Below are 24,350 nucleotides of genomic sequence, written 5' to 3' on the forward strand. Positions count from 1 at the left end.
GATCAGTTGGACCGATTATGTGAGAAATGAAGAAGTGTTAATTAGAGTCAGTGAGCAGAGGAATATCCTACACAAAATAAGAAAATGGAAGGCTAATTGTATTGGTCATGTTTTACGCAGAAACTGCCTTCTAAAAGAAGTTATCGAAGGAAAGATAGAGGGGCGGATAGAAGTGACAAGAAGACGGATCTACACGATACAATATAAGGACCCTCCTTACCATACAACCAGCTACTTGCCATGTCACAGATGAAGCCCCAAGCTCTAAAAGCCCGAGGATGTGATAATGCGCTGTCTGATCAGGAGCGGTTACAGACAACGGTGGAATGTAGATTATCGTGTGAGACGGAAGAAAGTCGGAGAAAACCCTGCTCCAGTGTCAGTTCTTCCTCCACGAATTTCCCTTGAAGTCCCCCAGCATCGAACCCGACGCTTCTCCGTAAGAAGCCAGCGCCATACAGCCTAAGCTGTCACACGGGCCACATAATAATAGTATAGGCCTCTGTATAATAAATAATTTGAGAATATTTCAGTTTTTAAGTATTTGGACACACACAACACTAATCAATATGACAGACTCCAAACGGCCCATTATCCACCAGCGTTCTGTAGACTACGTATTCCTAGCCTCAAAGTTGCACACTTTTCTTGATTTCATCAGAATGAACCACTTTCCGTATTCTCTCTAGTTTTCGATTCCGCCAACACTGCTTTAAGGTGAACTGAAATTGATTTTACTTTTGGACTCCTTCGTTTCTCAAATCAAGCAGTGACCATTCAGAAATACTCTTTAGAGTAATAGCAAAAATAACCACTGCTTTTAAGATTATGATCTCTTCGTGACGTTTCAGGCTCATTGCCCTCAGCTGTTTATCTCCATTTTTGTTCGGATGTATGAAGGCCCATGGATTCATGTCGGATGTTGCAGATGAAATGGCGTCTGATATCTCCACTGTTTGAAACATTGGACTGCCGACCTTCGCGGTCCACTGTTTTAGCACTCCAGGTTCAGATCTTGGGCCGAAAAGCGGTATTGTGAATCTGGAGTTTTGTGGTTTTCCCTAGTCCCTATAAGCAAAATGCCACGAGGGTACCTCAGATTCAGTTCCGGCCGCTCTGTCCCCATCTCTTCTTTCCTGGGTTCATTTAACAACATTATTAGTGTCTCTGCCCACAGCTTCGAATGGTGCAATGATCAGTGAATAAAGAATTGAAAAAAATGAAAGGAATCGGTGATGGCCTAGCCGATGTACTCTCCTGACAGTATCCTGGAAGTACTGAGGAAAAACATTGAGAAAATTCAGCCAGAATAGCCGTTGTCTCGGTCAGGAAAAAAACCGGTCACCTTCCCACCACAAGTCCAGAGCCATACTGCTACACCAACATGTCCGTTCATTCTTCCGAATTCATTGTTCATGAAACATGCTACCATAATCCCAACTACTGACAGCATCATAGAATAAACCATAAATAAATAAATTTTTGAAACACTGCAGTGGCTATTAAGCGCTAGTGTTCATGCTATGTTTCTCTTTTGCATATGACGTATTTCTGTTTTATGCTTCGACCTTGAGAAAGAGTGAAGGTCATGGGGAAGGTGATCGGTACGGGACAGCACAAGGTATCGATCTGAAGACTTCAGGAGTGGAAGGGGCAATCTATATATACCTAGCAGTAATGACTGCCTTGCGCAAGGCACATTGCAACGGTACCGCACCAAGATCTGATCAATTTGACTTAGAACGTCTTTAGATAAGTGCCGTCTGTCGCTTGTGGTGGAGTAACGTTTCCAGTCGTGAAGAAGCGTCAAGTGGGGACAGGAAATCGCTGGTTGGTTCGGCGTTGGGGAACGTACCAAGGGTTCAGATTTTATTTCGTATTTCCTATGTATATAACATGTCAAAATCGAAGAATTTGTGTCGAAAATATGCGTTTGTAAGAAGAAGTGTCTCGGTCTGGTGGGTGGTTTTGAGATTATGTTGATTTACTGTATTCACCAATTGTATTCCGATTTATAATATTTCGTGCGGAACCTTGAACAAGTAATTTTTTCTTATTACGGCTTGTGTCGTTCATAGTGATATTGATCACCGAACTTTGTCGCTGTTAAGAAGCAGGATGTGCGTCTTGTAGTCCAAACTGCAACAGATATGCTTCTGTGCCGCATTGTAGGTTATCGTCCGTTCATATACGCCACCATCCGGGTAAGTTACTTGAACTGCGGGTGTTCACTTAAAAAGCGCCATGGTTACTGCTTGTGCCAACTGCTGTAAAATTAAAAAGGCTAAACACTTTGCTCGCAGTGTGTTTATGTTTCTTACGTGTTCCAAAATACACGTAAGAGCCAGTATAGCTCAGTCGGCATAGCGACGAAGAGCTGAACGACCGACGAGTCGAGGCTGGATTCCCAGCGGGAACAAGAGGTTTTTCTCTTCGCCGTAAGATCCGGACGGGTTCTGGGGCCCACCCAGCCTCCTACACAATGGGAACCGGAGGATATTTCCCCGGGAGTAAAGCGGAAGGAGCGTGAAGTTGACCACTCACATCCATCTAATGCCGAGGATCAGAATGTTGGAAGTATACCTCCATTCCTCCATACGTCTTTATGGAGTGGTGTTTAGTTAATTAAGCGCAGGGATAAGTTTACTTGTTGTGAGTTTCAGAGCAAAGACTTCCCTAAATTATGTTAATCAGCTGGTTAGTATATTGAATTATGATTCCTTGAAGTAGGAACTGCCTTTTGCCTGAGCAAATTCGTGCTCCGAACGGTTAATACTGAAGTTTAACAATATACCGCGTGGTCTTATATAGTTAACGCTTGTGTGACTAAGTTAGGAATGGCTGCCACATGACTGAGATGTTAAGTTCATTGGTGAGATTTTGAGTGAATTCATGGATGACTGTGTTATGAATTAGTGACTGAATTAATTAATTACTTGTTAGTTACTGACTTAATTACAGGGCGATTTAGCAAGTTACATGTCAATTCATGAGCGAAGAATTGAGTCACAAAGGAGTGAAGTGAATGAATGAATGAATGAATATATGTATGTATGTATAAGGGGTGGGCCTTCTCGGCCCTTGCACCGCGACCTACAGTGGTCTATGAAGGGCTGAGTGAGTGAATGATTGAATGAATGAATATGAGGTGAATTAATGTGTTAATGAGTTACTAATTATTTTGTAGGTTAAATAATGAGTAATTTGTCGGGTGACACTCAGTTACCCTTTTAACATCTAGCGCTTATTATACGTATGTACCACTTGCTCTCCCCCCCCCTTTGGCAGTACAGCCCCAGTGGGCCTAGGCCTACCTCCATGAACTTCTCCGTTCACTTCGGTTTTTCTAGATCTTACACATTCGGTAGGACTCCTTGGGCGGGTGATCAGCTCGTCGCAAGGCCTCTACCTGTACACAAACACAGAAAAAGGCACACACACAAACTAAACATCCATGCCCTGAGTGGGATTCGAACCCACGATCCCGGTTTCCAGGCGAGCTAAGACAGTACATGCCTTAGACCGCTCGGCTACCGTGACCGTACCACTTGCTTTTACATACTGAAACTCTGCAGTCTGTCTGTCTGTGTGTCTAATATCGTTTTTACAATAAACAGCGATTGTTTCGCTGAATAGCATTAACCGGTAGAGCTTTGTAATGGAGACGTAACATGTTTCCTGTGGTACGGACTGAATTTGTGTGTATTATTTAGAAGAATATTCGGTCTCAAGTTTTACCGAGTGAATAAATGGAAAAGTGACATTTCAGTCTCTCAGCGGCCAATATATCGGTTACGATATTCTGGATCTGACGTCATATAATTGATAATAACCGGCTGCTCCCACCTTCGGTGTACAAGAATGAGCCGAACGGAAAGAGTAGTCCGTGATACAGGGAACCGAACGCCGGGAGTGAACCAGCGGAAATTGGTATCCATTTCTGAGCGAATTACTGAGTGAGCGAGAAATTAACCACTTACTGAGTGAAGAACGAGTGCGTGAGTACATTGATGAGTTAATATATTGGTCGGAGTAGGGACAGCGCCGTCGGTATAGCGACTGGCTACGGGCTGGACGGCCGAGGGGTCGGAGTTCAAGTTCCGGTAGGGGCAGGCTTTTTCTCCTCTCCAGCTCGTCCAGACCGGTTCTGAGGCTCACCCAGCCTCTTCGCCCCTGACTACCCTGGTTTTTTTTTCCCATGGGTGGAGCGGCCGGGGCGTGGAGCTGGCCACTCACCTCCAACAACTGCCGAGGTCACGAATAAACGCACTCCTCCGTACGTGTTATGGCTTAGTGTTTAATCAGATAAGCGATGTAATTATGACTAAGAGAAATGATGATTGTCCGATTAATTGGCGATAGAATACGTAAATAAACGGATGAGGGGCAGTTTTTGAAAGGGTGATCATATTTGGGGGGAGGGAGAAATCCGGGATAAGTTTTAAGAGTAGGAATATAGGAGAGACGCAGTCACTTCGTGAACAATTCATTACACATGGTCCCAGAACACTCGTCGCACTTGTCTATACAGGAAAATTGTCGGTCAGAAGAAGGAAATCTGTTTCGATGGCCAGTCACTGGAGCGGAAGGAGAGGTCCCGTGTAACATAGTTGTACGCAAGCGTATATCACAACTATCCCAGCAGTTTGCTGTTTCAATAATTTCTTGACATTTTGTTACGCTCTGTATATTTATAATAATCGAAAACAAATGATGAGTACCATTAAAACTCTCAGTTAAATATAGTAATTCTTATTAATATATTACAAAGGTGTACAAAATCCACATTAAAATTTTTTTCAATTGAAGGAGAAATGACTGCTTGCTTTAATATCACCTGATCAGTTCAATGCTAGAGGGGTACTGCGGTCACTTCTGGCCTATTGTACCAGCCCCAGATGATAGATGAGGGTGATTGTGGAGCAATTGGTGGAATGAAGGTTGGCAGGGGAAACCGAAGTACTGAGAGAAAACCTGCCCCAGCGCCACTTTACCCACCACAAATCCCACTTGACCAGATCCGGGATTGAACCCGGGCCGCCGCGGTGGGAAGCCAGCTACTAACCGCTTGAGCTATGGCGCGGCCTATGTCACATGATAATGTTGAACTAAATGGGTAAGCTGATTGCCATACGTCTGTATTTCGGTTATTCGCTGATGGCGTCGCATATCCTGCATGACTGGGAGTAGTGAAATGCTGATTACTGGCCTCTTTTTCATTGCAGCTTGTTGGTGAACATAAATGATACTCCACGACAAGGCGTGTTACCGCTGTAACACTGCGAGTTATGGGGATGCAGAGGTGGAGTAGCAAAGGAATTGAGATCGATTTTGTATCACTTATATTGAGTTAAGAACCACCACTTGAAATTCAAATGCCTGCTCTGCATTAAAAGAATTTAATCAAAGCTGAATTCCCTGAAAGAAGGAATAAGACAATGAGGATTCTTTTCATAAGGGATCACCAAAGCCTTCACCAATCATACTTCCAGTTTGTCTAGTATTCTCTTTGCCTTTACCACCGAGCATGGAGAGCCACTACCTGTCGTTACGGAAGAGGACGGTTCTTTATTCTGAGCTGTGTTTCGACTCTTTCGACTAGTATCGTCTGCAATATCTTGTGTCAAACTGCATTCAGTTTTCTTCTGGGTTGCTATATTAAAAAGAAAAGTCGGTGACAAAATTTATATGTTTTATTTTTTCTTCGTTTATCCTTTCGTTTCATTTTATACAACTGTCTTTTACACTGGCCCATTTTAGCTTACTTTCCTTATCTAAGAAAATAAAAGTAGACTTATGAAATCACCTTGCTCTCTGTGTGTCTGTATGTATATCCCCTCTAACAACTTGAGAATACTTGAACCAGTCTTTATGGACCTTGGTATGTATATCGTGGCAGCCGAGCCCATCTCAACGGCACGATTCATAAATCCCTCACATCAGCAATACCAACAATACAGCCTCTCAGATTTCTGAGGCAAAACATTAATATTGCTTGAACGCCTGTACCAGTCTTCATGAAATTTTATCACGTCACATGAACCCATCTCAACGGCGTACTTCAGAAATCCCTTCGGGCAGTAACACCAACATTACAGCCTCATGAATTGTGTTACAAACCGTAATGATACTTAAATGCTTGAACCGATCGTCATGGAACTTCTTATGTATATCATGCCACCTGCGCCAATTTCAATGGAATACATCATAGATACTCTCCATCAGCAATACCAACTTTACAGCTTTTCACATTGCCGAGGAAAAATTTTAATAACAGTTGAACGCCTGTACCAGTCTTCATGGAACTTGGTAAGCATATCATGTTCTATGAAGTCATCTCAACGGCGTAGATCATAAATTCCTCCCATCAGTGATACCAATATTGAAGCCTCCCCATTTTCTGAGATAAACCTTAATGTCGCATTAACGCCCGTGCCAATCTTAATAAAACATGGTTTGTATGGTGTATATATATATGAGATATGTCTTTTGTCACCCGAGTCCATGTCAACGGCATACATGATTAATCCCTCTCATCACTAATACCAACACTATAGCCTCTCAAATTGTTGAGGTAATACCCTTAATATTGTGGCGTATAGACCCGTTGCTGAGCGGTGATTTTGTAAAAAGTAGCCGTTACTAGGTAACGCCCGTAACATACACGCACGCAACACTAGAATAACGGGGTTATGCAACCCGCTTCTATGCATCGGCACGGTAAACACGTTCCTGGGAAAACGAACGCGTGCAAGAACGGCGTTTCTGATGTGGTCGCGCCGAGGAGTTATCTTGAAGACAATTAAGTTGATCAGTTCACCCTAGTGTGGAGGCGGAGTCGAATACCTCCACTGTGACCCTACGAGTTGTAGGAGGCGACGAAAAGGGATATCTCAAATCTGAAAAACTAAAATATGGTCGCGAGTCCCAGGGGACTCGGACATGAAAAACGCTGCTCTGGAAAGGGCCAGCAGCATGTACAAAAGACAAACCCGTCTTCTCGTCAGAGTGGGCGCCTCACAGAAACAATATTGGAACTGTCAAATAGTAATAATCTGGGGCTTGACACCAAGACTCACTGACTGACTGACTGACTGACCGTCAGTCAGAATGTGACTTTGACTTGATCAGTTCAGTTGTCAGTTGTCAATTGGAAGTCAGCCTGTGAAGAGAAGACGAGGAGGTTGGTATGAAATGACTGCCAGCCTGGGACCCAGAGAGTTGAGGGTTGTCAGTTAAGAAGAGTTCTGTACAGGAGTTGAGGGTTGTCAGTTGAGAAGAGTTCTGTACAGGGGGCTGTGAAGAAGAGAAATAGTTGCAAGAGTGCAGCTGTGAAAAGGAGACTGTGTATGATTTTTGAAGTGTGTAATTCAGTGAGACTGTTATAGTTCCTTTATTAAAATCCGTTGCCAGGAAACTGCTAGTGGAGACTAATAGACTGAGGACACTAGTCCATGTAAGTGATCAGTACAGTTTAATTACAAGTCGTGTTAACGTGGTCAATAAATCCATTCACCAACCTAAACCTAAAATCGTGACAATATTACTTGAATTCCAAACTGATTGTCAGGAAACTTGGTAAGTATGTGTCACGCCATCTGAGATCACCTCAATGGCATACATCGGCATACATTATAAATCATTCCCATTAGCAATACTAACACTGCATGCTCTCAGACGTTCAAGGTTACCTGAATGCCCGAACTCATAATGGTGGTCAGGTTGTTAGCCTTACGCACCGGCTGCCCTTTACCCCCAGGAAGATGCCTGGTACTCATTTCTGTTAGAGGCTGAGTCGACCCCAGGACCATAGTATGGCTGGAAAGTTTAGGTAAAATGAAAAACGCTACTTCGTGCCCCAGTTTAATATAAACACTTCAGTATTTATATGGCCTTACATGTTTCGGCCCTTGGGGGCAATCTTCAGAGACTTAACAGTAAAAGGAACTTGTTTTACAACTGATGTAGATCTTAGTATAAATCGCTAAGTTATGCATTCATAAATTATAGAGTACACTGAAATTGTCTATTTTTAAAAATACTATCAGTAAAAAGTCCTTCATATCTTCTGATTGATACAATTTTTCTGTTGTCGCTTGTTGAATATCAGGATGTCCTGTTGGATACGTATAGTGCCAATGTGTACGTCTTAGACTTCAGGATACAACATCCAACAAGAAACCTTTCTGTTCATAAAATTTAAACTCAACAGTTTTAACCTACTTTATATTTATGACTGTATAACTTATGATGATCAAGACTCTGGAGATGGCCTCAACGGACCCAAAGATTTAAGCCCATATAAACAATGAACTATTTTTGTTAAGTCTGTGTACACTGGATAGCTTGCTATTCCAAATTATATAATGAGAAATGTGACGCTGGGTTTCCAGTTGAAGAAAAGAAGAGGTTATGCCCTTTTTTAATGAAATTTGATTTTATAGGCAAAATTTTATGAAAAATGTTTTCTTTGTGTTAACAGGGCTGCCTAGATCATATTACTTTTCTGTAAGTTTTACCAATGTATGGTATATTTTTTAATGCAGACGAAACTGTCTTTTGAAGACTTTCAATTAGTTATTATTATGTACTTCTGACAGTTTTCTGGTGAAATTTGCATTATTGTTTATACAGAACTTACCGCTTCCAGTAAAATCGATAGTTCCATACAAATAGACCTATCTAAGTGGAAGTTACTGAAGCTTTTAATCAAACTCTGTACATTTTTCATTTCTCTAGGAAGGTGTAGTATAGGTTCATCAAATGCAGTGACTTACATTTGCACATTTTTCAGGATGAACAGAGGCCTAGGGTTGGCGTGTCGTCATGGACGACTGACTTGGACACTAGTCAGAATGGCATTTTGTCTTCACGGGGTAAGTTCTGGAGCAACTGCTGTACGAGTATTACTCGGGGATTTTGACAGACTGAAATTTCTTTGTGAAAGAATGTTTAGGGTTATGGATTTTCAACTGCTTTAACACAGTGTTGGGGAATATGCAGTGCAGTTGATATTCATAACAAAAATAACAGCAAGGTATATTAGTAGAAGCCGGTCACGGTAGCCAAGCGGTCTAAGGCGTGCACTGTCTTCGCTCGCTCGGAAGCCGGGATCGGGGGTTCGAATCCCACTCAGGGAATGGATGTTTGTGTGCGTTTTTCTATGTTTGTGTACAGGTAGAGGCCTTGCGACGAGCTGATCACTCGCCCAAGGAGTCCTACTGTATGTGTAAGAGCTAGAAAAACCGAAGTGAATGGAGTTCATGGAGGTAGGCCTAGGCCCACTGGGGCTGTAGTGGCAAGGGGGGGGATATTAGTAGAAACTGTTTTGTGTAATGGGTGTGCTTTTTGTCAAGTTATACACAAGCAGGACACAACATAAATTCTTAGCAATATTAACCCCTGAATTCAAAGTGGAATTACTACATTTATCTTGAAATCTTGTCAGAAAATAGAAAACCAAATTGAAGCATAGATTTCTATCACAGCTTCTCATTATGAAGTTTCTGCAGATTAATGCTTATTGTGGAAATCCAAGTATTACAAACCAGGAGCAGATACAACATGAACGCCCACACAGAAAGAATACAAAGTACACCCTAAATAAAATTACAAAATCATGATGACATGCCCAAGAATTAAAGGGAGAACAAATTAAACTAGTATTATCGCAAATTGCTTCTCTAACTACAGTATAACAGCAAAATCCGGGCAAAGGCCAATGTACAATGTGGGACAAAAACACAAAAACAACATAAAATTTTACATTCAACAAAAAGGGAATTTTAAATAATTTTAAATTAATATTAGTATTAATATCTATCAACATTAGGTCAGTTCAATAACCTGAAACATATTTAATGAGACTGCCTGAAGATGGTCCCATGTGTGAACCGAAACATGTAACAACCATTAAATAAAAGCAATGTGAGCAGTTCGATTGGTTTATTTTTATTTATTGTTGTGTTAATGACCAAATACCATCAATCATGATACACGACAGGATGCAAACAGTGAAGATAACAGAGTTAGTTTTCTAGACAACATTTCTGTGCACTGAACTGTGCTGGCTGAACTTGATGGGTGTAGCATCTTGACTTTTCCACCTGAAAAAGTCACTGTAAGAAGAGGCATAATAATCTTCAAATATAAGGACTAATTATAAAGCAAGATGCCTGGCTGAATGGCATTCTATATATCATACTCTTTTTGTTCCAGACACATTCCGTCCTTTATACCTGCAATTCCAGTCACCACCAGATGTTGGTAACTTAAACAATGACTCAGTAGAGAAAGGAAGTAAGTAGCTGTAAATCATTTACTTCAGTTGTTTCCAGAATCTTAATTTAAATAACTGATAGTGAAGTTCAAAATTAATGACACTAATTAAACAGTTTTATTAACTATCTCATTATTAATTAATAACAGAAATGATTGTTCTTGGCTATTATTAGTTTGAAATATGATGGAAGGAAAGAAGTTCAGTTTATAGTATAATTTACATAAATTTATATACATTTTAATTTAAATTTAAGGCAAGTTTTAGGGAGGACCAGATTAACTGAGTCACAATGGTACAGATGCTTCAGGGTCTCAGAAGTTGAGGGAGGAAGCATTGTTAAACCAATGTAACATAGAGGATGTAGTAATAATGTAGCTCTTTAATCATTAAAGTTAGACTGGTATTGGTTAGATTGTGAATATAATAACTGTTTGAAGAAGGCATGTGAAGATTTATGTCAGAGCCCCAGACTACCTGAATTCAACTTTAGGTGTGGTTTTGATTATTATTTATTATTTACATTTATACATTCCATTGATCCTTATGGTACAGCTGACCAGTGGATATGGATTTTGTCCCAAGCTAATAGATTAAAATATGCAAATACAAAAACTACATACATACTTTTGTCATTAAGACAGTTAAAAGATTTATATTAATGTACAATGCATAAAATGATCAAAATTATAAAACAATAATTGATACAAAATACTTAGGTAATGATATAAAATTATAACATATCAGGGGTACAATTACCAATTTTAATTACATACGTGGTTAAAATATTCCTCTAAGGAATAAAAAGAATTTGAAAGAAAAAATCTTTTTAGCCTCAGTTTAAATAGTTTCACATCATTACTCATACTCTTGATTCTGGATGGCAGGTGGTTATAAGCCTTAATACCAAAATAATATGGTCCTTTCTGAAAGATTGTTAGGCGTGATGTGGGAAGGTGCAAATTTGTGGTATGTCTAGTATTAAGATTGTGGGTCTCATAGTTTGAACTGTATAGGTCTCTATTATTTACAACAAACAGAATTATAGAGTATATATACTGTGAGTACATTGGTAATATTTTTAGGTTTTTGAATAGTTCCCTACATGAGTCTCTAGTTCTTACATTCATAATAGTTCTAATGATCCGCTTTTGCATTCTGAAAACATTTATACTAGTTGCTGAGCTACCCCAGAAAATTATCCCATATTCCATGATAGTATGCACATAGGCAAAGTAGATCATCCTTAGGGTTTCCTGTGACATGAGACCTCTTACAGTTCTAATTGCATAGCAAGCTGCACTCATTTTAATTACTAATTTATCAATATGAGACTTCCATGATAATGTTTCATCAATATAAATACCTAGAAACTTAATATTTGTGGTTTTGATTTGTCACAGATTAAATTATCCTCTATTTACATATTCAATTTTGCAAGAAACTTAGAATAACCTTTTGTCCCAGAAAGATTTCTGGTGTTTTATATTAATTTCCCATCTGGATTTTTATGGATCTGCTCATCAGCGGGTAATTCTAATAGAAATGTGACAGTAGTGCAGTGCTGAATGCTTCACACAACTGCATGGGTTATGAAAGAACTGAGTTCTGCAAGTTCGCCATGTAGACTTCACTGGGACAGATTATCATGTCCCCAAACTCTGCATCCCTACACAACTCCTCAGAATATTCCGATCAGATTCATTCACTAATAATAAACTTATATTTTTGAGGTACCCAGTTCAAATCTTGTATAGGTTTTAGCTGTCAATCTTGTATTATTTTGAGACAGGCCGTGATTTCTTCTTTTCCTTTCCAATTTGCTATACATCAACTTCTGCAACTGAAACTGACTAACTTCATGGAGCTGAGCCCTTCTTGGGAAGCCACCAGTTCATGCCGCTACTCAAGAATTTTCCAACATTTTATGGAACCTGAAGGTTTATTACCATATTCACAAGATCCCTCCATTTGTCCCTTTCCTAAGCCAGATCAGTCTGATCCATACCATCCAATCCTATCTAAGATCCAGAAGACATGGCTCACATAACATTTTAAATTATACTTATGGTATACGATTTTTTCGGTTCAACTGCACGGTGATTGATTCAGATGAATGAGGGCCTTGGTGACTGTGCTACATCTTTGGTTGCATTGACTTGCTTCAAGGAACTTCACAGTCTGAAGTGTACATGCATTCGGGGCATGTTTCCTCACTCCCTCTCACAACCACATCCTGTTTTGTACTTTGACACACTACAAGTTATACTAGACATCGAGATCCAAGGGGCAAAAACCCTTTGGAAATGCCCCTAGATGCACATTAACTGTAAATGTTTATTGGAATTTGGGTTCTCACAGCAGTGACTATGAAAATATGGTCCTCTTGCACAGCTTACCACCTGCTTTCTTGTTTGGCTTACACTTTGACCCTGAAAATGGAGGCAGTATTTTCCTCTGAAACGTGTCTCTCTCCAAACTACACAGCATTACAACCCAGAAAATCGTACTCGTTTTAAATGTTTAATCAAATGTTTGCAGGTTTCTCCCTACTCCCGAATAGGCTGTCACCATCGATGCTTACAAGTCCAGGCAGTGAGGGAGTAGCGCTTGAGAAGCTCAATCAGACTTGGCCTCCGCCATCTTCTGGACACCACTCCCCCCGGATCCCAAAGACTTCATCAAAGAGAGGCAGAAGAATTCTAGAACCATTGAACAGTTGTAACCCTCATGATGGTAATGTCAAAACCTGAAGTGAACTTGATGTTGCATATCATATGATATGCTTCCCGTATTTGACGTAGAAACATATGGCTTTTGGATTATGATAAATGCAGTTACTATTTACCATGGTCATTTATCTGAAGCATAGGCTAATTCTTAAATATTTAGGAATACAAGCAATTGTGAAACTAAAGGAATAAAAACAATGTGTGGTTGCTTTTCACTTTATCTTCCTCTAGTGAACAGAGACCTGTATCTTATCTTATGATAAAGGGAGTTTTGGTACACCATGGTCATCATCTGAAACATGGAGTCACTACTGAAATATCTAGGAACACAGACAACTATGAAACTGAACAAATGAAAACACTGGGTGGGTGCTTTTGAATTTGTAGTGAACATAGAATTATAAATATAATGGCACATGGAGTTACTAAGATCTAAAAGTTTGTGACGATGGTACATTAATACATATATTATATTTATGGACATTATCCATTGTTCTGTTTTTATTTAAAATACGTCTTGGAGACTGGATTCTACCTCCATCTTCAGGCAAAGCCAACTCTGTTAGGCCCAATTGACATTTGTACCAACACCAGATTGGGTATACAGGCTAAGCACAGCACAAACCATCTATGGCGCGAAGAGAAAATATTAAAACTCGACACATATGAGGGTTGGAACTTTAATAGTGTCAACTATTTATTTACAGCTGGTAAAAAATAGATGCATGTTTCAAAGTTTTACTGTCCTTCAGTGTAGTCACCAGCATTGTGTACAACCTCTTGCCAGTGATGTGAAAGTCATAGGATACCTTTAGTAGTGCCTGTTGTGTTCATAGTTTGAATGGAGCGGTCTACTGCGTGAAGAATCTCTGGAACAGTTCTGAAGCGAATGCCACGAACTGGTTCCTTCATCTTAGGAATCAAGTCGAAGTCACAAGGGCTTAAGTCCAGGGAATATGGTGGATGGTACAGCACTTCCCAGCCCCATTGATCGAACAAATCAGCCACAGCTTGCGCTGCATGCAGCCAAGCATTGTCCTGCAAAATGCTGGCTGGGTTCTGCAGAAAGTGTCGCCGCTTCTTTCTCAAGGCTGGTCATAGGTTGTGTTCCAAAAATGAACAGTAATGTTGCGCATTGACGGTCTTCTGTCAGGGAAAGGTATGCGTTAGGATAACACCATCACAGTTGTACACGAGAATCACCATAACTTTCACATTGCTGGGATTCTGACGAACTTCTGATTTTCATGGTGACCCATAATGACGCCATTTGTTCAATTGGCGTTTCACTTGTGGCTCGTACGATTTGGCCCATGTCTTATCCAGCGTAATGATGTAATGATATGGCATAAGAAAGCCTCTTCTTCGCGCTCATAGCGCTCCAAGTGGTTATGAGCAGCGTCATATTGTAGCCATTTCCATCAAATCATGCGGAACCCATTGTGATGCATTTTTTCTCATGCCCAGGAGTTCCTTCAGAATGTGAAACATAGTCGTATGTGCTAATCCTGTCTCTCATGCCAGCTCATGAATCGTATGGCGTCGATCGCTCTCCAGTAACGCGGAAAGAGCATACACTTCTTCTTCACTGACACTAGGACAACCTGGCCTATGCATGTCTGCCACATTTTGGTGTCCCTCGTTGAAGGCTTTTATCCACCTTGCCACTGTTCTGTAAGGCAATACAGATTCCCCGTAAGCCTCTTGAAGAACTTGATGACACTGTCGTGCTGTACGGCCTCTGGCATATTCAATCTTCATCCATCTTCGTTGTTCCTGTTTCAAAAACATCGTGACAACACTACATTAGACCGCCAGCTAACACAAGGCTCTGTTCTTCTCATCACTGTCCATGTGCATGATGTGGGAAGGGAGAGTCCATTTGCTGTGAGGTAAGGTAGGTATGTAACTAACGTGTGGTATAAGCGGCATTATTTGGTTCTGTTGCATAGCATCTCTACAGCAGTGTTGCCACTATTAAAGTTCCAACCCTTGTATGAGACGTTGCACCAGAGAACTATCAGAATAAAAATGATCACTAGAGAGACAAATTCTCTATATGGTACCAACACAGAAAAACTCTGATTTTCCCACTCTGTCTACACTGGACAGAGTTGTAGTTTTTTTACTTCTGCTCTAATGACAGAGTCCAGATGTGAGAGATGTCGAAGCTGGATTGGCTGATTGGGTGGTCTTATCAGAGACATATGGGCAGATTCCTTGTATTTCCTGCATGTAGTGTTTTGGTTTGATCTGCAAGACCTTCACTTCATTCCAACATATTTTGTGGTCTTCTTCATATGCATGTTGGGCTAATTTTGATTTTTCAGCAGACCCTATGCCAGGTTACATTCATGCTCCTTAATGCATAATTCTGAAAATCTGCTTGTTTCACAAATGTAACATCTGTCACAATCACATTGGATGTTATACACACACATCTTCATCTTCTGGGCATCTCTGATCGGTCCAGTTTTCATCAGGGTTCCATAGAGTGCATATTTAGTTTTGAAAATGGTTCTGAGATTGAAACGGTTTCCAGTGCATGAATTTATCAGAATTATGCTTAACATAAGGGATAAGGACAGTGCCCTGGTATATTGTATCTGAAGAAGGATGATTTCTTCTATATGGCTTCATGATGGAATCAACATATTTGTTGGGGTATTCGTTAAACATCAGATCGTGTCTTATGTTTTTAATTTCATTGTTGAAATCCTTCTGATCCTGACATATGATCTTGGCTCAGCTGACTAGACTATCAGTGACTCCCCTTTTTATATGATGTGGGTGGTTGGACTTCAAATGCAGATAATGACCAGTATGAGTAAGTTTCCAGTTCAATTTTGTGCCCAATTTTGGATCCCTCTTCATGACCAAAATGTCCAAGAATGGAAGAGTATCATTGGTTTCGACTTCCATTGCGAATTTCAGTTTCCTGTATCATTCATCTTTAAAAACAATATTATATACGATGGGGTACCCAAAAGAAATCGAACTAATTTTTTTGTGGGCAGAGCTTTTGTAGTACCGCGTTTTGCCGCTATGAGCGCATAGAGCTAACATTCCTGAGTCGATAAGCCAACTACCGTTGCTTCAGAAGACAAGGACTAGCTTCGGCAGAGTTTATAGTGACAACTGTTTTGTGTGATCGTCGTTTTTGCAATGGCTGATTTTCGTGAACAGCGTGCGGCGGTGAAATTCTGCTTTTTGCTCGGGAAAAGTGGAACAGAAACTCTTGAAATGTTAAAAACGGCATACAAGGACGATGCTATGGGGAAAACTCAAGTGTTTGAGTGGTTTTCCCGTTTCAAAAATGGTGAAATGTCAATTGATGACAAACCTCGTTCTGGTCGTCCTTCCACGGCCTGAACACATGAAAATGTTGAAAAAATTCGTGAAATCATCAAGGAAGATCGACGACGGACCATTGAAGAAATTGTGGCGCTGTCGGGAGTGACTTGGAGCTCAGTTTAGCGAATTTTGACAGAAGATTTGGGAATGAAAAGGGTGGCTGCGAAATTCGTGCCATGACTGCTGACTGCTGAACAAAAACAAGGTCATGTGGAAGCATGCTGTGCTTTGAAAGAAGAGTCCCGAAATGATCAAAACTTTTTTTCAAAAATTATCAGCGTTTTGCTGATGTTGCTGAGGTGAAGGAAAAAACGACGGAGGCGCTGTCAAGCATCTCAAAAGATGAATTTAGACAATGTTTTGAAAAATGGAATAAAAGACTAGACAAGTGTATTAGTGTAAGTGGAGAGTACTTGAAGGGGATTGAAGGTTTGTGCTTAAAATTTGAATAAATAAGTTTAAAAAAAAATAAGTTCGGTTTCTTTTGGGTACCCCCTCGTATACATTCATATCATTCTCTTTAAACTTTTAGCATCTAATAGTTATCTTCACTCTCTCAGTTGTAGTATTTTAGAATAGCTTTAATGTACCCTAGCCTGAAACTCTCTTGTTATTCTGTTGATATGTGTGTGTCTTTCTGCTGGCAATAAATGCTCCTTCTCTTGACACAATACAAGCTGTCAGATTAACTTATGTGATTAACAATAGGTGAATCCTTTATTTGAAAGTGGATTCACAAACAGAATTGAAGAAGAGCAGCCCCATAATACTGGTTATTCATACATTGACAATAAAATGGGTTGTAACTCTGACAAGACCTTGATCTTGTTTTTATTTTATATTTTTACTTTATTTACTGTTTCTGTACTCAGTAAAATATTTTCAAGCTTATGGTCTTGTGGGATGTCACACCTTAAAGGTTGGTTGATGGGTATCCACCAGTCACACTTCACAGTCTCTCAATCCAGAAGACCATAATTTCAATATTCACCTCTTTGAGAACTAAAATCTCTATTTAAAACATTTTATTTGTGACCAGAACTTATTACATCATTCATAGCTGCAATGGTTAGGTTTTGGATGTCCTGTATTTCATTATGGTTTATTTTATATTGCTGTTGGTAGCTCAGACTAATATAACACTGACGGTAGGATGGATGGATGGGCTATTGTAAGTGATAGTTCCACAGTTTATTATATAACTTTAACATACAGAATTACATCAGAAAATGACCAAACATGAACGTCACTGGAAAAACGGGAAAGAAACTGCTTTACATGCAAATGTCATTTGATTGTTTAGGTGATTTAATGAGGAACATTACTTCTCTGTAGGTGTTTCACATAGAGAGATATCACCTGCTAGAAGAGTTTCACCTGCCTGCAGGGGGATATCTCCAGTACCTATAGCAGTATCTCCAACACCAAAAACAGTCCTGCCTATGCCAATGGCAATATCACCAAAACCAAACAGCACATCTCCCATGCGTGCGGGTGTCAATTCAGGTGGTCGACATAAGATACCGCCACTGTCTCCTCATAGAAAGTTGGACCGGGTAGTGGATAGTGATGTGACCATTACTTTCAACAGCAGAAGTTATGTAAGTAAATTATGTAGATTTCATATATTCTTGACATATTCTTGATGATAAGCATGGAAATATTATTATTATTATTATTATTATTATTATTATTATTATTATTATTTATTAATAAAGTAAAAGTAAAGCTATCCCTGTACCAGACTGTGGAAGCCCATAGGGTTGTGAGATGTTGAGGGTCCCCCATTATCTGGACAGTCGGCTGAAAGATGGCGGTGAGGTTGTCAGCCTTACGCGCCAGCCATGCTTTACTCCCCAGGAAAATTATTTAATTAATTCCTGGTACTCATTTATGTTAGAGGCTGAGTAAACCCCAGGGCCTAGTGCGGCTGGAAGGATTAGGTCAACTGAAAAAATCCAATGACCTCATCGGGACTTGAACCCGCAACCTTCCGGCTTGTAGCAATTATATTAATTAACATAATTATATTTTATGCACATGAACATTTCAGAATTTAAGTGTCACATTTCTCTGTTAATAGGATACTAGTATAAGGAAGCCCAGGAGAAGGAAACGCTCTACAAACAAAGGGAAAGGAATTGTTGCCATTGAACATGAACCACTTCAAATAAAGGAAGACGAAGTAGAGCTGTAAGTACATTTTTTCTTTTCTAGAACTATGTATTATCACCTTTTACTAGGGGCATGCCAGAAAATATAAGTTCAAATTGAGCTTGTTTCTTATTAATAATGTGTTTCTGAATGACTGTGTGTCTACAAGTATCTGATTTGTCATGTTGTGGACAAGCCATTACAAGTAGCAGTTTCCATTTCTGTTGTTACCTAAAATATAAGAAACTTCCACAGGATTTTTTAAAATGTCCACATATTTTTTGGAAGACCACTTTTGTGCATCTTTCTGACACTTTCTCTGCTACTACTGGAAGAGTCTTCTGTTTTCTTTTTAACACTAAATCCCTGTTTCCTTCTTCTAAAAATTTGCTCATTAACATGTTTTAAATAGCATCTATAGAGATATGTTATATTCTTTAGACTGCAGTGTTTTTTGTGTTCCAGACATAAATGGAAAATAATTATGGCCTGATGTAATACACTGATACCCACATTCTTGTGTATATTTCTTTTCTCTCAAGTCATTTTTTCCACTTGTCTGTTTATTCTCTTCTCATCGAAGTTAACTGGATAAAAGAATGATCACCCTCAACATAATTGCCAATGAAGACCTTTCCTTTTGTTCTTTCTGCTTTGTTGTGGCCCATTGCTTTCTGTTCCTCACTGCTACCAGAGGTCATGTTTATTGTAGCACAGCCCAAATCAGAAGCTCAAAACACATTCCCTGCTTCTTTTTTGTAATATCCCAGATTGCTGGTAACATCATTGTTATCACCCTTTGCAGCATTACACATACTGAGACCTGTTACAGATATAAAACAACAACAAAACAATTCCATGATTTCAAAGGTAATCCTAAACATCTTTTCATTTTCCTTTCCCTTTTCCTATTTTAAAATATTTTTTGCTGGTATCCTCTGCATGTCATTTATGGTGGCAAAGATGAATGCATACAGGATATCAGTGCATAAGCCAGACGGAAAGAGACCACTAGGAAGACGAAGACATGGGTTGGTGAATAATAATAAAATGGACCTTAGGGAGATAGGATGGGGTGGTATGGACTGAATTGATACGGCTCAGGATAGGGACCAGTGGAGGGCTGATTTTTCTGGAGTGTGATCTGTGATTCCAAAAACAGTAACTTTAAAGGCTCCCCAAAGAAGCTGTTACATATATCTGTGTATGCATACAGTATAAACACATATTTTCTTTAATGAGGTTGGACATATTAAGTGTATGAATGACAGATGTCTGCAGTTTTGCACATTGGAACGTCTGCATTAACACCAAATAATGGAAGAATGTCAGCAGCTGTAAGCTGCACCATATATCACATTAATTTTTTGATTATTGATATACTGATAATGATTTGTGTAATTTATACGATGTTATATTTTAGCGTCCTGTTACACTGATTCATGTCCATGGTTTATGCTGACCGTCTTACAGTGTATACACTTATGCACAGAATCAACACCTTATGTATTGTTCAGTGTTGAATTTGGTAGGCGGTTTTCTTAACAAATCCAAGGCCAACAGTACTGTACCCATATTAATGTGACTAATTTTCTTTGAAAGTAAGGAAGTGAAGAGAGAAATAAAATTAACTCTTTTATGTGCCAGGGAGCTAAGTAGAGTAACCACATTCCAAGAATGGCTCATGTAGTTACAGTGACACTGCTATCCACACAACCAGCTTTAACCATTTATTAGGTACAACACCTTTTATAAACCTGAGAACATTCCTTCACATTATTTTGTCCATACTCCAATATTTCTGGTATAATCACCAGAGTGAGGATGTTTAAATTGTTAACAGAAAATTATTAAAGGAAATCTCAGTTTAAAATATAAAAACATCAAAAAAAATTCTGAAACATACTTGAGGTAAAGAATGTAGCACTAATGAAGAATATTTTATATTAGAAAGTTGTTCCTGATAACTTTTCATTCCTTCAATCGGCAGAATATAATCTGTTCCTGATTTGCGTTTTGGGTAAGAGTTATTTTTTCATTTTAGATACATGAAGAGGAATCTTTGTTAAGTTCCAGTGGTGTACTTTTTATTTGAAATTTTGATGTTGGCAGCTATTATGTAATGAGGCAGATTTTCCTCTTTGCAATGGTATGGTCCATGACTTTGAATCACTACTTCCTTTCATTTCAGTGGAGAAGAAAATGTCTAGAATTTTTTAAGATGCTGCTGTAGTCTATATACGAGTAAAGACATCATACTTTAAATAGGTAACTGTATGAAAGAAAATTCCTGTGTTCACTGAGATCTCCAACAGAGTAATACTGGTTAGCATTTAAACTGACAATGGAATCTAATGACCTTCTTAGGTTGTTGTAATCACTATCACTATATGATTATATTGCACCCTCAGAGATGTCTTAGGCACAGTATTACTGAAGAACACTAACAAAGTTTCGTAAAATAGAATTAAATGAATAAGCCGAACAACATAGACTTACACTATCAAAAGACTGTTGCTTTAGAATTTGTTTTGTTTGTTAAAGCTCATTTTCTATGTCTTGGGCTCTATTCATTACATATAGCCTTATAAAATTCTATCTATAATCTTTCAAAATTCTATGATCTGGTCCTGTTTCTGTGTTCAGGCACTGGGGGAACTAATCTAAGAGGTCTGTTAGAACTAGTCTGAACAACTGTCCATTAGAAAAACTAATCTCAAACACTGGGACACTGACTAAGATCCTCTCTTTTGTGTAGAACCTTCAGGTTAGTTTCCTCTTGCCACAGAAATATAACCAGTTTCTTAAATACAGTGCTTTAAGAAAAAGCCTGAATAAAGAATAATGGCCTAGACACTAAATTTAACTGTGATGCACATTCATCAGAAACATTAAGAGCTCTTTTTTATTATTGCTAGTGGGGTGGGACTAAGTCTCTTGTACTGTGGTCACTTCTGGCCTATTGTACCAGCCCCAGATGATAGGTGAGGGTGATTGTGGAGCATTTGGTGGAATGAAGATTGGCAGGGGAAACCGAAGTACTCGGAGAAAACCTGCCCCAGCGCCACTATGTCCACCATAAATCCCACTTGACCAGACCCGGGATCAAACTTGGGCCGCCGCAGTGGGAAGCCAGTGACTAACCACTTGAACTATGGCGCGGCCCCCAACATTAAGAGCTTACTCATTTTTTAAAGCATATCTGTGACCACATAAACTTTTCACCTGTAAATGAAAATCCTAATGCTAATTGTGAGAATATAGATAAACATGAAATAATAATCTTAAAAAAACTTACTGTAATAACACCAGTAATATTGTTAATGTAATGTTTTTGACAGTTAACAATAAACAACAACAACAAATGTGATAATAGAAGAAACTCTTAGGATAATGTAATAGTAAAATTAGTTATAGTAATGATCATTATCATGAGTAGACATGTGAAAATAAGAGAGACTAACTCTATTAAACCAGAAACTTAATACGAGATTGTGTGACATACTTGCCTTCTTGAAGACACATATACACAGTGAAGTTCTGCATGGCAATAAGAAATGTATGTCACTGATTACAAGTGTAGTACTTCACAGAAATTTTTCATATAGGTCACCTAATTGGGCAGTAACTGCAGGACATAGTCCTGGCATGCATGGGCTTTCTCCATCTCCTTGCCTTGTTCACAACAGAAATAACAGAAATACACTAATTATTGTTTAGTCATATCTGTCCCTTCATCTATGCATGTAACTACTTAAGAAAGGGCTTTCATGAAATTTCATCACAAAGTTTAAGTAATATTTAATAATGATTAATAATTTTATTAACTTATTATGTATTAATGTATTTATTTATTTATTTAGAAACAGTTAAATAATAAAATTAATAATAATTAATGTGCTCTATCACCATTGCTTCTAAATTTTGTTTTAGAATATGCCATTATGGTGGCCCAGAAAATCCCTGGTGTGACTGAAATTAAATGATACACATCAGCTTCTGGTCTGTGCTGATGATGTAACTCTAGTGGGAGATTACATAAAAACCATATAGAAAAACACAGAAGCTCTATCTGATGCCAGTAAGCTGGCTGGTTGAGAAGTAAGCACAGAGAGAACTATGTATATGTTGATGTCTCATCAACAGAATGCAGAACAGGAACATAACATCATGATATCTAATAGACACTCTGAAAATGTGCGAAGTTCCAAACATTTTGGAATGACAGTGATGAATCAAAATTTGATTAATATGAAACTAAGAGCAGGTTAAATTCAGATAAAGTTTGTTGCCATTCAGTTCAGAATTTTTTTGTCTTCCTGTCTGCTTTCTAAAAACGTATAAATAAAAATATATGAAATTATAATTTTGCCTGTAGTCTTGTATGAGTGTGAAACGTGGGCTTCAACATAAAGAGACGAACATAGATTGAGGGTATCTGAAAATGGGGTGCTGAGGAAAATATTTGGACTGAAGAGGGATAACATAATAGTTGGCTGGAGAAAATTGCATAAAGAGGAGCTAACTTGAACTCTTTGCCAAATGTAATAAGAATGATCAAGTCCATTAGAATGAGATAAGCATAGCATGTAGCACATACAAGAAGAATAGGAATGCATACAGGATTTTTGTGGAAAAGCCTGAAGGAAGGAGGCCACTGGAAATACCTAGTCACAATGGGAGTTTAATATTCAGATTGTAATGTATACTTGTCCCTGTTATTAATTAAATAAGCACTAAACCGTGGAGATGTATAGTCATTCTTGAACTCGGTATTACATGGAGTTGAGAGTCAGCTTCATGTCCCAGCCACTTTACCCCCAGAAAAGAGGCTCCAGTACCCATCAGATCAGAGGCTGGGAGGGCCCTAGAGTCAATTTGAATGCTGTGGAAAAGAGAACAATCTCTTCCCCCACCAGGGATCTAACCTCAGCTGTTCAGCCCATGATCTATTGTTATACCAACCGAGATATTCTGGCTTCCATTATTGAGATGAATCCAAGAAAAATAAGATAGTGTGGTATGAACTGGATTCATCTGACTCAGGTTAGGCACAAATGCACATTGTAATGAACCTCTGGATTTCATAAATTGTTGGAAAATGCTTAAGCAGTTGAGTAATTGGCAGCTTCTCAAGAAGGACTGAGCTTCATGGATTTAGTTAGTAATGCATTTCACAGTTATAACACTAATTGATACATAAAAGTTCAAAGTTTACTCAAGTTACCTTACTCTTTCTCCAGTATTGTTAAAATTGTTAGTAGTTACAGGAGCCGGGATAGTGAAGTCAGTATAGCGACTGGCTACAGACTGGACAGCCAAGGAGTCAGAGTTTGAGTCCTGGCAGGGTCAAGATTTTTCTCTTCTCTGCAGCGTCTAGACCAGCTTTGGGGCCCACCCAGCCTCCTGTCCAGTGGGTACCAGGGGTAAAGTAGCCAGGTCATGAAGCTGACCACTCACCTCCAACTAGTGCCAAGGTCAGGAAAACGTGGATCTATACATCCACTCCCCCATGCCTCTACATGGTGTAGTGCTTAGTTAGTTAAGCACAGGGATAACTTTACCTTTTTCAGTAGTAGTAACAGTATGAACTGCCAGGCAACAGTGATACTTAAACTTCACTTGCTATTGCAGTTTCCATTTTTGCCAAAAACAAATTTCCATTGTTGAGAGTGTAATGTATTAAATTAAATCGTGATTTAATATATGTAAGAATATATCAGTGGAAAGGTTGTATGTAGACACTATAGCGATAGATGGAAACTGCTTATTTTGGAAGCTCTGCATATATATTGAAATTTAGATAATTCCGAATAATGTATGGCTCCTTA

General features: G+C 39.0%; 1 protein-coding gene across 2 annotated transcripts in view; it reads left to right on the forward strand.

Annotated features, from left to right (window-relative positions):
- LOC111872178 overlaps window positions 1–24,350 on the forward strand; it is a gene marked incomplete at its 5' end in the record, with an annotated part of 117,391 nt that overhangs the window by 26,065 nt on the left and 66,976 nt on the right. For both annotated transcript variants that reach the window (XM_023865787.2, XM_023865788.2), the window contains 5 exon segments: window positions 8,795–8,876; window positions 10,219–10,299; window positions 12,821–13,015; window positions 17,701–17,966; window positions 18,449–18,558. In XM_023865787.2, coding sequence (XP_023721555.2) covers window positions 8,795–8,876; window positions 10,219–10,299; window positions 12,821–13,015; window positions 17,701–17,966; window positions 18,449–18,558 — 734 coding nt within the window.

Source organism: Cryptotermes secundus, unplaced genomic scaffold, assembly GCF_002891405.2.
Source record: "Cryptotermes secundus unplaced genomic scaffold, Csec_1.0 scaffold593, whole genome shotgun sequence".
NCBI lineage: Eukaryota > Metazoa > Arthropoda > Insecta > Blattodea > Kalotermitidae > Cryptotermes > Cryptotermes secundus.